The 12,466-nt window shown below is 44.0% G+C and overlaps 3 protein-coding genes across 9 annotated transcripts in view; 2 read left to right on the forward strand and 1 right to left on the reverse strand.

The window, feature by feature from the left end:
- The window catches only part of LOC147458479 (uncharacterized), a 40,267-nt gene extending 30,692 nt beyond the window's left edge, over positions 1–9,575 (forward strand). The window contains exons 3-8 of one of the 7 annotated variants that reach the window (XR_015188234.1): positions 6,522–6,638; positions 6,714–6,859; positions 6,941–7,112; positions 7,185–7,259; positions 8,228–9,016; positions 9,109–9,138. Coding sequence is in view for 4 of the 7 variants with exons in the window: in XM_086513115.1 (XP_086369241.1) it covers positions 6,522–6,638; positions 6,714–6,859; positions 6,941–7,346; positions 8,898–9,016; positions 9,109–9,217 (897 nt within the window). In the remaining 3 variants the exon portion in view is untranslated. Of the gene's footprint in view, positions 1–6,521; positions 6,639–6,713; positions 6,860–6,940; positions 7,347–8,170; positions 9,017–9,108 lie in introns of those variants that run through there. The other 6 variants (XM_086513118.1, XR_015188232.1, XR_015188233.1 and 3 more) reach the window with 6 other exon arrangements.
- Positions 1,365–2,207, forward strand: LOC147458480 (uncharacterized). The gene is made up of 2 exons (XM_086513120.1): positions 1,365–1,503; positions 1,594–2,207. The coding sequence occupies exons 1-2, from the start codon at positions 1,459–1,461 to the stop codon at positions 1,978–1,980; spliced, it is 432 nt and encodes a 143-aa protein (XP_086369246.1). The 5' UTR covers positions 1,365–1,458; the 3' UTR covers positions 1,981–2,207.
- A 1,184-nt stretch (positions 9,576–10,759) lies between the features above and the next one.
- On the reverse strand, positions 10,760–12,184 carry LOC147458481 (uncharacterized). Its single transcript, XM_086511855.1, has one exon. The coding sequence runs from the start codon at positions 11,791–11,793 to the stop codon at positions 10,831–10,833; it is 963 nt and encodes a 320-aa protein (XP_086367981.1). The 5' UTR covers positions 11,794–12,184; the 3' UTR covers positions 10,760–10,830.
- Positions 12,185–12,466: the final 282 nt, after the last annotated feature.

The following is a 12,466-nucleotide window of genomic DNA, read 5'->3' on the forward strand; positions in this document are numbered from 1 at the left end:
GGCACTTACGCCTGTGAAAGCTGGATGGAAGGAGTTTGGATGCACCATTATCTCAGATGGTTGGGCAGACATACGTAGACGACACATAATCAATATCCTTGTGTCTTCTGCTTTGGGCACCTATTTCTTGTGTGCTGTGGATGCAAGAAAAGCAGGGAAAAAGATCTCGGCTGAGTTTATATTTGGTCACATCAAAACAACCATAGAGGAGGTTGGCAAGGAGAATGTTGTGCAGGTGGTGACAGATAATGCAGCTAATTGCAAGGCAATGGGATTTATGGTCGAGCAACAGTTTCCTGGCATAGTGTGGACTCCATGTCTTGCACATTGTTTGGATTTGCTCATGGAGGATATTGGCAAACTTTCATGGGTGCAACCCATAGTTGCAGATGTAGTCAAGGTCACCACATTCTTTCGCAAGAAACATCAGGCTCTCGCTATCTTCCGCAGCCATAGCACTTTGGATATGGTGCGACCTTCAAAAACCAGGTTTGCCTACACTTACTTGGTTTTACAGAGACTCTACAAACTTAGAGATCCACTACTCCAAACAGTGGTGGATCCAAAATGGCGAGACATGTCAAGATACTTGCAGAGGCGGATCCTTGATGAGAGCTTTTGGCAGAAGTGCACGCTCTTTTAGTGGCACTCAAGCCAGTCTACGTCCTCCTTCGATTGACGGATATGGAGGGATTGATCTTGAGACTAGTCTATCATCTGTTTATGTAGACGAAAGACCACGTTTCCAAATGCTCTCTGTTGACTATTGATCGGTAAGGGGTTCCTCATGTTCTAATGGTTGTCTGTTTTAATCATCAAGTTTAAGTTCTAACTTGTATTGACAAGTTGTTTTGATATTTCAGCCGATCAGATTTATTGGGATGTGTTGAGATGTGTTGAGAGCCGCTGGACTTTCATGAGCCGTCCCATACATGCGATGGCTGCCATGCTTCATCCTCTCTACAGGTCGCCAGAGCTATGGAGTGATACATTGCTCAGCACAAAACTATCAGAGTATATTGGGCTCATGTTTTTAGAGGATGATCAGCTTGGGATAGACAAGGAATTCACCAACTACATGAATGGCATTGGCGCTTCTTTCACGAGAGCAATTTCTTTGAGGAAGGAAGCCACGAAGTATCCTTTGACGTGGTGGCACTCGTATGGGAGAGTTGGTCTTCCCAACCTCTCATGCATTGCTCTTCGTATCCTTTCTCAGGTTAGGAAACTGCCATCCATGATTCCATTGTATATACTACTTTTAACTTCATCTTTATATTACTTTTCACTCTCCTTATTTTGTGTGCATTGATGATTGCGCTCTTGCTTGAGCACCGAGCAGGATTGCTCGGCTAGAGCATGTGAGCGCAATTGGAGTGCTTACTCTCTTATACACACGAAGATTCGAAATCGCCTTAGCACTTCTCAGTTGGAGAAGTTGTGTATTGCAGAGCCAACATGAGGCTCGTGCGGAGTTACCACTCTTTGGGGCAACCCAAACAGGTAAATTATCTCGATGTTGGCTTCTTTAAACTCAACCTGCAAGCATATGCCATAAATAAGTCATTTTAACTTTATTTTACTCTTCAACAGGTGGATGCGACAAAGCTGAAAATGGTAGATGATCCTAGACCAGAGGAGGTGGACCGACAGATCAGAGACAAGCAGGAGCAGATTCTCATAGAGCTGCATACTCCTCTACGCACGGTGGGAGGAGATCCAGACACTGTGAGACGAGAGAGTATTCCAAGGGGGAAGCTTCCTATTTGCTCCAATCGCAGGCGAGCGAATGAAGCTATCCGGCTCATCCATGCAGAGATTGCTGATATGCCTGAGGAGGCTTGTGGTGCAGAGGTGCTTGTACCAGAGTTGACATATGCTGAGCGTGACCTTGAGTTTGATGAGGAGGGCAATGTCCTTGATGATGGGGGCTTGCTCTCTACCGACGATTCATCTTCCTCATCTGACACAGACTTTTGAGGCTGCACGTCTTAGTGCACACTGGTGACTGCATGCTTTGGAGGACAGGCTGCAACAGACTTTTATTGTTATTATGACATTGTAGTATTTCACAGTACTTTGTTTTGGATCTTGATTCAGTTTGTATGGTATATGCCGACTTCAAGCTGATGTCATGGACATGATGTTTGTAGTCGTTATTTGGTTTTATGATTTATGGTCATTGGTTTTCTCATTGAGTATTGAGTCTTGAGTCATTAAGTTTTATGATCAATATGTTCATTTTTAGCATTGCATTGTTAATTTGTTAATGAGGCTGAATTTTGAAAGGTCTGTGAACTTAAATTTAGTGTAATTTTCTTTTTTTACAAATGGTACGTACCTATCACGTACCTAAAGGTTGGTTTAGTACGGAAGTACGTTCCGTACGTACCTAAACCGTACCGTACACTACGTACCTTTCCACCTTGGTAGCTACAATTCTCGTTCTCTCTTCACCGGTAGATAGATGGGCAATCAAAAATAGCAAATTCAGTGGTGTTGGACTAGTTGAAGTCATACATCTCCGATTAGAAGACTCAGTGGGAGATGTATTTGCCCTTGGTGGAGTTTGCCTACAAGCACACAGTCCATACATCTACGGGGAAGGCACCGTTTGAGATTATCGAGGGTGTTAAGAAGGTTCCACCTATTCTAAGCACCAAAGATAAGATTTTTAAGCAGATAAGTATACTCAGGATATGGACATTGCTTTTGCTAAGGTACGCAAGGCTCTAGAGAAGTCTCAGGTGTGACATAAGAAGACAACAGACAAGCATCGACCTGACTTGCAGCTGGAGGAGGATGATTGGGTGCTTTTACGGTTTGAGATGGCATGCCTACGGAAACGAAAGGGTAAGGAGTGATTTTTTCCAAAGTTGAGTATGCGATACTAAGGCCCTTTCCAGATTCAGGAGAAGATAAATGATGTATCTTTCAGACTGAAATTAACAGACACTTGGAAGATTCACAATGCATTTGATGTGAGTCTAGTAAGACCTTTCGAATGTGAAGTGCTAGTGGACAGAGAGCCAGAGGAGCAACCTGAAGTGAAAGAGACAGAGGAGATTCTCATTTGAGAACAGATTCTGGCTTAAGGTAAGCTGGCACACTGGTATTTAGTCAAGTTCAGGAACTTTCCGGCTTTGGATGCAAAATGGATGGAGGAGGAGGACCTAGCAGATACTCCTCGAATTTTAGAGCTTTACCTTAAAGATTTTGGTTTAGCACCGACTATTCCAAGAGTTACCGATGCATCAGTAGGTTGAATCTTATGCGGTGAGGATTTCACGAGAGGGGAGTTACTCTGTTTCTTTGTCACATATTACCTCGAGGAAATAAAGTCAATGCTTTCTATTGAGATTTCAGGGATACTAATGTGCTGATAGTATTTTGTTGAATGACTTTATGTAAAGCAGTACTTAGAAATGGAATTCCTAAAATGAATTTGTTATGTGTGCTCTTTCCTGTGTGTGTTGTTTGAGTGCATGTTTTTTAGATCTCAGGGATATTGACGTGCTGACAGTATTTTGTTGAATGACTTTATGTAAAACAGTACTTTGAAATGGGAATTCCTTAAATGAATATGTTATGTGTGCTCTTTCATGTGTGTAATGTTCGAGTGCATGTTTTGAAAGACGAAATGACTACAACATTTTTGTCTTGTTCACTTGAGGGGTAATGTGAATATGGTAGTAACGAGATTTAGTCAATCAAGACGCCTATCAGAGATCAATGCGGTTTGGGTGTGATTGCTAGATAAGTTACAGTGATCATGATTCTCATTTAAAATCTCGACAAGGATAGTGACTTGAATGTGAAGTGCTTGTTTAGTTGCTATCGTCTTTGTGCAAGTGCTGGATAAATGTGGTCTAGTGTGTCGGTACGTGAAGATGGAAGCTTCATGCACCAAATTATGCTTGAAAAACACACCTAGTTTCCCTAGCCTCTGTCCCAAGACCTCACACACCTTCAAAAACGGTGAGAGCTAGCAGGGAATGAGGAAAAATTGAGAGTCAGTGTCTATTGAACTAGTTTTTGTCCTATGTCTATTTTTGTAGACGTAATTGAGGGCGATTACAATTCTTTCGAGAGGGGGGTATGTCACAAAGTGATGACGTGGCATTACCTAAAAGACGGACTCCGGACAAAGAGGAGTCAAATCATAGTGAAAGATGCAGAAGAAGTTTTACCAACTTTCAAGTCTTGCCGAGTGGCCTATATTTAAAGTTCAGTTACCACCAACATATGGGACCTTGTCTGAAGTGCTAAAGTGTTGCTAAGTGTGTAGATCGCAGCTATATTGTGTTTCCATCTGATCCCTCGCCGGAAAAGATTACACTCGGCCCTTTCACATCGAAGACTAGAACCTTTCCCCCCTTCTATGCTTCAATTGTAGTTTTCTAGCCGAGTCGTCCAGTATCACACTATTTTTGTGGTGCCAAGGCATCATCAAGAGACCATCACACTCTTCATGTGGCATGATATGGAAGTACTCCTGTCTAATATAATTCTTACCGTGCACGAGGCTTGCTTATCAGAGGTGTCATTGCAACCTCATGCCTTGGTGCCGCCAGAACTGCGTCCATCTGTGGCCCTGTCTCTCCTACTCGTGGTGAAATAAAGTTGGCTTGGATCCGTTGTCAAAGAAAATAAGAGCTTTCTGATCTCATACTTTGCTCTATGCTTTGCAAAGCTCGGCACTCTCGTCCTCTTGATCCTTGGGCGTCCCCATGAAATTTTCTACAAGTCCCGTCTTTGTCTTTCCTTTTTTGGCATGTCGCTCTTTAGCCGCCGTTAATTGTTTGAAGTCTCCGGCTGGTCATGCTCCCCGAGTGACACAAGAACACAAGCCAGAGACTTCAAAGTGCTCCTTCAAGGCCCATATTTAAAGGCATTGGGCCTCAAAAGCAACTGCTATCTAAAATTGATGCTGAAAAAAGTAGTAGCACCCAAAAAGTCAACGGGTTTGATAACTGAGGCCGAAAAGCAGCCTGCCGTCCTATTGCAGCTTGCCACATCAACGTGCATCCGTATGTGCCATGTTAGGATGTCGTGCAGCTTGCAATGCAACTCCCGCAAATGCTCTGCGTGTTTGTGCCGCGTTTTCCTTTGCATTCCACGCAAGCCCGGCCTCGAGCTCCAGTTCAACTGTCACTTCTCTCTTTGCAACTGGCAAGCCACTGTCAAGGTGGTCAAATCTCTACAACAGTCAACAAATTGAATCGATATAGCAAACACTGAGAACACCCCACAATAGACCAAAGATACAGAGTGGCAGACTGCATCGGCTTCTCTTTTCTTGCCAAATAACTTCATATGCAGCCAATGGAAATGTTTTTGAGCTAGAAGGAAACCTCGGCATCTATACAACTTAGGGTTTTCTTCTTTGGCATTGCACAGCTACAAAATTATGCAATTGTGGCTTCATAGGTCTAGCAGTAATACGTAGAAGTGGTGCACAAAAGGGAATTCGGTTGCTTATCTATAATTAGGTGATTGAGCACATGGCTGAGTTAGTTTTTATGCGGGTTTGGGTTTGGGGTTACCACCGGTTGAAACGATTTCTATTTGTACCTTCTTTGCTACAAATAATCAAATCTATTTGGGTTTTACATTTGTTGTGTCTCTTGCACGCGTTTCTACTGTTCTAGCTTAATTCTTCTCACAGCTAGAGGTCCGGTGCCTTCCTAACCCCCTTTGGAACAACATTTTTTCTGACAATGCGCGAGAGAGTGTAAGCAAACTCTGCAACTCAAAAATTTCATGATGAATGATCACCCTAGGCAGGGCACACACTGAAGAATACAGATGTTGGGAAAAACCTAAAAACCCCATGAAAATGGGTAAAAATGGGAAACCCCAAATTAAGACCCAAAATGACCAGCTGCATTAAATTGAAAGTGCCTGGTCGTGCATCCTACATGCAATGCAGTGGGTGGCCAGCCCGGAGAAACCCTAGCCATTTAAAAATGCCAAGAACCATGATGCAGCCAGGGATAAAACTCGTAATTGATGTAAAATTCAAGAGCAAATCTGGTCTATTTTATATGCTGCTGCTAGTTCAAAGTTGATAAACTCTCATCTTTCTATGTACCTGGTATTTCTAAAAGAGAGATAGGTGAGTGAAGAGCAGTCTAATTTGTCTACATTATACAAAGTGAGGATGGACTTTCTAATAAGTTTTGCAGACTGCTCTTTTGAATCTCCTCCTAGCCCTCCCAAGCGTTTGGAAGGTCCTTGCGTGTGACTTTTTAAGTATTCAAGTAAGCTTGTCTCATTTATTCTGCCTATGTCTTTTGTTTTAAGCTGTTGATATTATATTTCTCCCATTAGAAAATTCGAAATCAGTCTTGTGCTTTAATCTGTTTTTTTATTTTAGGCATATATGCGTCTCTTGATTCTATGCTTTATGCAGTGTTTTACTCTGTTAAGTTTGTGAATTCTAAGCTTTCTGACCTTATTAAAAGCTAGAAGAGGAAGGTAGTTACCCGACCATTCAATAAGTTCTCTCTTTGTTCTAGTGCTTCAAGTGTAGAAGGCGGCGAGGTCCATTGGGTGATGCTATAGTAAAAGCTTTTATAGATAAGATGAAGCTGGCCAAGGGGGACCTGCAGCCAAATGGAATAACCACACCTGTTGTAAGTATGTGAAACCAACTGCTTATATCTTGTGTTATATTAGTTTTTGAAGCATTTGAATACTCCCTTCTGCAGCAGGGAATGGTGTCATCTGCTTTACCACTAGCCAACAACAAACTAGATCCCTGGTTGGTGGGCCCTTGTCCTGAGCAGCTTCCATTGGAGGCACAACATTTTGATCCTAAACAGTGTTTTTTTGGTCGGCGGTCTGCCACTTTCAGGTGTTATCCAGTTGAGCTTCATTAAGCACACAACACAGCTGACAATTCCTAATTATTTTACCGGATCGTATCTTTGGGCAGTGCAATGACAGAAGGAAAGCGACTTGCAGAGCACTTGATAACTTGTTTTGCAACATCATCTGATCCTTTTGGAGATGCTGGAGAGTGCCTGACATCAGCAGCGTTATGGCTTCAAACCATGAAACCCAGGTTCCACACAGCAGAGGAGCAATCTCTGTCTGTTTCGTCATTGGTCTGTATAGGTTCCCCAGCATTTGGCAGCTTGTCTTTGGGGCTAAATGGTTCTGTCAATATGCTGTCACAGCCTCATTATGGAGCAAATATGGCTCCAGGTGCGATCACAGGTGCAGCAGCCACAGTAAATCGACCCACCTCTAGTGTGAGTAATTCTTCAAATGCTCGAACACTAGTGCGTTCCAGTTTAAAGTGGGAAGACTACAAAGACCGACCAAGTGACTTTCTCCGGGTAAAAATAGTCTTGCAGACGTGTATTCTTTACATGCATGATTTGCAACAACTTTCTTGCTGGACTTAATATTTGGGTCAGTAGCACACTGCACGTTCGTCGCTTTTGCCATGTTCTTTGGGATTTGAGAAACTGCGTGATGCCATTGTTGAGGCTTTTATGGATTGAGTCTGCACGTGTATATCATGCCCTAAATTCTGCTGTATACTCATTGGTGACAATATGAGAATATGTGGCATAGGGTATCACAGGGAATGAGCGTTCTGCTTGCATGTACAAATTTATGTGGCTATCTAACCATACATAAATTTCTAGTGTGGTGAGCTCACAGTCAGCTGGTATGAAAGTTTTCCAAGTCCACTGTTGTCAGAAGTTTGTCAATTGGTTACAAATTGCTGGATAACTATGGAACTGATTGCAAGTAACACTGGTTTTGGCAAAGAAACAAAGCTTGCTAATCGCTTAAGAAGGAAAAATGCACTCCATAACACTGGACAGACTGCTGGCATTTGTTCATGTGCAAGGTCGTGCTAGGTCATTGATAGCAGCCTTGGCACCAGGTATGGAAGATAGATTATGTATTGATATTCTCCATGGGAGTTACGTATGCACATCATCTTCTGGCTCTTTGGCTCGATGCACATAATGGTTAGGGAGCAGGTGCCTCACCGGCCCACTGTTATTGGTCCTTCTTTTGCGATGAATAACTTCCTTGCTGTAATGGTGCAACCAACACTGAATTTCAGTAGCTGTGGGGCAAACATTACTTTTCTGCCATGATGCATGTGGAATGTTATGACATGACATATGCTTTTCAATTTCAGGTTTTGTCTATTGTACTTTTTGTAGTGAGGGCATTTCTGAATGACTTGGTGGCGTAGGCTGACAAAAACAACTTCAAGATGGTGGGGTGCATTGGCTGTCAAGAAGGTGGGGTGCATTGTTTTCAAACTTATTCAGAAGGATTGAGCAAGGGAAGATTGAGCAAGTTTTTACCTGCAATTGGTTTATGCGTTACCAAGCCTCAGTTCTGCTCCACCTGGAAGAGTCGGGGACCCTTCTTCCCAATCTTGGATTCATTATCAGGCTTCAGACGTTGATATCAGTGCTCTACACTAAGACTCGCAGGTCGAGGCCTTCAAATCTTTGCACTGCATACGTACACATCAGTCTTTCCGAGAACCCAGTAAGAGTTGGAGGTGAAGCCTTGCTATAACCTTGTTATCCATTGGCCAGCATTACTAGGTTTAGCTGAAGCAAATAGATGGGGGAAGATTGTGCTCTTGGATACTTGTGGATCTGGATTCTGGCTACAGTGTGAGAATAAAAGAGATCTATGAATGAAATATCAAGTAGCACATCCGATTATCCTAATTAAAAGCTGTGAAACAGCAACAGGCTGGTGACGGAATGTGGCAAGGTTTCAGAAAAACATTTTAATTATGCAGGCTTGATTGCTTGGTATCTCAAGGATTTATTGAATGAGACACCACTTAAATGTTTGAAAATAGCAATTCAGTTCTCCTCTTGACAATAAATGTCCGAATTTAGGAGTTTGGAGATCCTGCAGCAGTAACTGCAGCTGCTTTTGGTGGAGGCCTGAAGCCCGAGCCTGGAGTCAATGGAAACTGGGAATGCGAAGACTGCAAGAATGTGAATTTTCCTCGAAGGTGAGCAACAACTGTCTAAAAATAAGACCTGTGTCTGTGTTAAGACTTTCTTTCTTTGAGGTTGGTTCTAAAAAGTTTAATGCAACTGGTAGGACTAGTTGCTTCCAGTGTCGCAGGAAGAGAGGAGTTAAAGGAGATGAGCTGGTCCGGAAATATGTTCGTGGCCTGTTCAATGATGGAGACACAATCTGGTCTACATAGAACGGTTGAGTACCATATTCATACTCATTCTAAGACTTGCTTCTTGCAAGCGCTGGGGGTGTCAGCTGGTTTGCCAAGTTCAGGAACTAATTTCATCTTGGTGTACATGTGGAGGTTCAATTTCATACAGGAATTCAGGATAGCTGTGTAGTTGAAACATTTGGCAGTAATACTACAGGTTCAAGTGGTTGTATCAGAGGCCACCAGCATAGCTATGCCTGCAGTAATACTACAGGTTCAAGTGGTTGTATCAGAGGCCACCAGCATAGCTATGCCTGGTAGACACTCAAATTGCTGTAATAAAAGACTATTTTTGTGCTCTTCTTCTTAATCATGAGGACAATTAGTGGTGCATTGTTTTGAGGAAACGAGGGTCTTCCTTTTCTTGGTCTGCACATCGGAGTATGTTTGTGTGTAGTGCCTCCTGTAGTCCCAAGTGAGTGAGTCCAATGGGAAGGCTTAGGCCATACAGTCAAAAAGAGCATCGCAGTAGCCATCGACCACACAAAAAGAGCATCGAAGCAGCCACCGACCACATAACAAGACATAAGTATGGGGACGGTCTTTGCAAATTCCATCATTTAGCAAGGCTTAGAATGGCCTATTGACAAGGGCACTGCAGTGCATCATATTTTTGGCTTGCTCAAAGGCCAGTGCTGATTTTGGACCAATTTCAGCTCGTGTAGCTGCCCTTGCTGAGGAGTTTGGAGATCTTCTTCGACACAAGGTTGCTTAGGGTTCAGTTCAATTTTGTTTTTGGGGGTGGAATAATAAGCACCACCCACAATGATGGGCGAGGTGTGTGGAGAGTTATGGTGGGAAGTTGTGGGAAGAGAATGCAAGGCCATTCTTGTTTTTTTTTTTTTGGAGAAAAGCAGAATTGATAAATGATGAAAACGAAGATACAATTGCCCTAAGGTGGGATAGGAAAGTGACCTATGAGACCAGAACGTTACAATGTGGTGGATCTGATACAAAGTCAGAGTAACAAAATGACAAAATTAAAATACTATGGAATCCAACTGGTAGGTGTGAACTAAACAGCTAGCTGGGATAGCGAGATCACAAGAGATCGAGGATCGATCATTGGCGGATCTCATCAATCTCTTCCATGGTCAGCAGTCTGACCGGGCGTCGTGCATGTCGGGCCAGAGTGATCCGAATCCTCTGATGTAGCCTCCGTGGATGCTGTGTAGTCCTCCGCAGTCGTGGGCGTCTGGATCTCCCTAGCTCAGTTGCTCGGTCGATCAGTGTGCCTAGAGAGAGAGAGAGAGAGAAATGAAATGAAATGTTATATTAACGTCTTCAAAAAGACAAAGTGACCTATGAGACCAGAAAGTTACAATGTGGTGGATCTGATACAAAGTCACAGAGAGAGAGAGAGAGAGAAATGAAATAAATGAAATGAAATGTTATATTAACGTCTTCAAAAGGCCATAGTGACCTATGAGACCCGAAAGTTACAAAGTGGTGGATCTGATACAAAGTCAGAGTAACAAAATGACCTAACAACAGTACAAAACAAAGATATATACTATGGGGTCCTAAGTTGGTCGATGTGAGCCAAGCAAAAAAACTAAGCAAAAAATGGGCGGCTTGTTGGGATAGTTGAATCACAAGAGATCTAGCATCGGTTGTTGGTGAATCTCATCAATTTCCTCCATGGTTAGTAGTCTGACTGGGCGTCGTGCATGCTTGGCCAACGTGCTCTGAATTTTCTGTCGTAGCCTCCGTCGATGTTGCGTAGTTCTTCGCAGTCGCGGGCGCCTGGATTTCCCCAGTTTAATCACTCGGTCAATCAGTGTGCCTCTGGTGTGAGACAAGGGGGAGCTCTGCTGTGCGAGTGGCTCTTGCGGCTGTCCCGTGTCTGCTCTCAAGAAGTCTGTGATCCGTCTTTGAGACTGGCTAGCCTCGCCATTCATCAGGCTATCTCTGTGTCTGCGCAGCTCGAGCAAGAACAACCCCAGACATCTCTGATCTTCGTACCCCATGACTCTTGAGAGTGGTCCAAAACCCTCTCTGAACAAGCAATGGAAGCGGCCTCGTATCTCGTAGTAGACGGGGCAGCGGCATGTATAGTGTAGCTCTGTCTCAAGTTCCATGTTACACAAGGGGCATGTCCTGTCCTCTGCTGGTACTCCGCTGTATCTCCTAGTCTCAATCCGCAATTGGTGAGAAGATGTGCGTAACTGGCCAATAGCACATCGTATCCCATGAGACAAGTGGGTATCCATGTATCTGGGTCTCGTCACAAAACCATCTTCCGTAAGATGGAGAAGGTGGTCTCTGTAGAAATCCATCTTCGTGCCCAATTCCTGTGCTGGTTGTATCCATGTCCTCCTGGTGTCTAGCTGGGTCAGGTCTTGGCGGATGAGCTTGGTGATCTCTGACTGTCTAAGAGTGAGAGATGGTGCATCCAATGAGTAATGGAATGGTGGCAGCCTGTCTATGTTGAACCCATGTGCCTGAAACCATGATGTCATCTCCCCATACCAGCATGTTGTATCTCCTTGTATGGCTAATTGTCGAGAGGATTCAAGTGCTATGCGAGCATATCTGTCTCTAGAAGTTCCCATGTGCGGTTTATGAAGGAGATTGATCTGGTGAGCGCCTCCACCACTAGTGGGGGGGCCGCTAGCTCTGCTCGGATAATTGCCCGTGGTACTGATGCCTTGGCTCTAATGAGCCGCGAGATCATAGAGACGAGAGGTTTCTCCATGTTCCCCCATCCGTGTGTGCGACCCGGCCTCCCGTGGTGATCCAGTGAAGGTCCCCATATCTTGGTTCCATAGAGCAATGCTGAAGCCACCAAGGTGTCAAAGAGCCAGAGCTTCGTCCGGAGAGCTTCGTCCGGGGCTCCTGAAACTGAACCTGCGAACACATCCTCTCCAATCTACCCAATGCTGCGTGGGCTCTAGTAAGTCTGGTCTCAGCTGCTCTTCTGAGCGAGAATGCAGGTCTGCTAAAAACCACTCCAAGGTAAGTGTAAGCGTCTGTGTACTCCACAGTCTCCTGGCCGTATGTGAATGTAGGTGCTGACCTCTTGATCCACTGTGGGGTGGTATTAAACACCATAACCTTGGTTTTACCCAGGTTGACAGACAAACCACTTTCGTGGGCAAACGTATGCAAAGCATCCAATTGACGTTGCATTCCCTCTGGGGATTCGGAGATCAATACTATGTCATCAGCATATAACAAAAGTGGAATCCATGTCCCTGCCAACTGAGCACCTTTATCCCCATCGCT

Source organism: Adiantum capillus-veneris, chromosome 5 (genome assembly GCF_014529385.1).
Source record: "Adiantum capillus-veneris isolate H3 chromosome 5, ASM1452938v2, whole genome shotgun sequence".
Classification (NCBI taxonomy): domain Eukaryota; kingdom Viridiplantae; phylum Streptophyta; class Polypodiopsida; order Polypodiales; family Pteridaceae; genus Adiantum; species Adiantum capillus-veneris.

Excerpts from the sequence above, each read along its gene's own strand:
- LOC147458480 (XM_086513120.1), top strand. The coding sequence starts at position 1,459 with ATGAGGCTCGTGCGGAGTTACCACTCTTTGGGGCAACCCAAACAG. Across the intron at positions 1,504-1,593 it reads CTTTGGGGCAACCCAAACAG|GTGGATGCGACAAAGCTGAA; the intron begins GTAAATTATCTC and ends ACTCTTCAACAG.
- LOC147458481 (XM_086511855.1), bottom strand. The coding sequence starts at position 11,793 with ATGGGAACTTCTAGAGACAGATATGCTCGCATAGCACTTGAATCCTCT.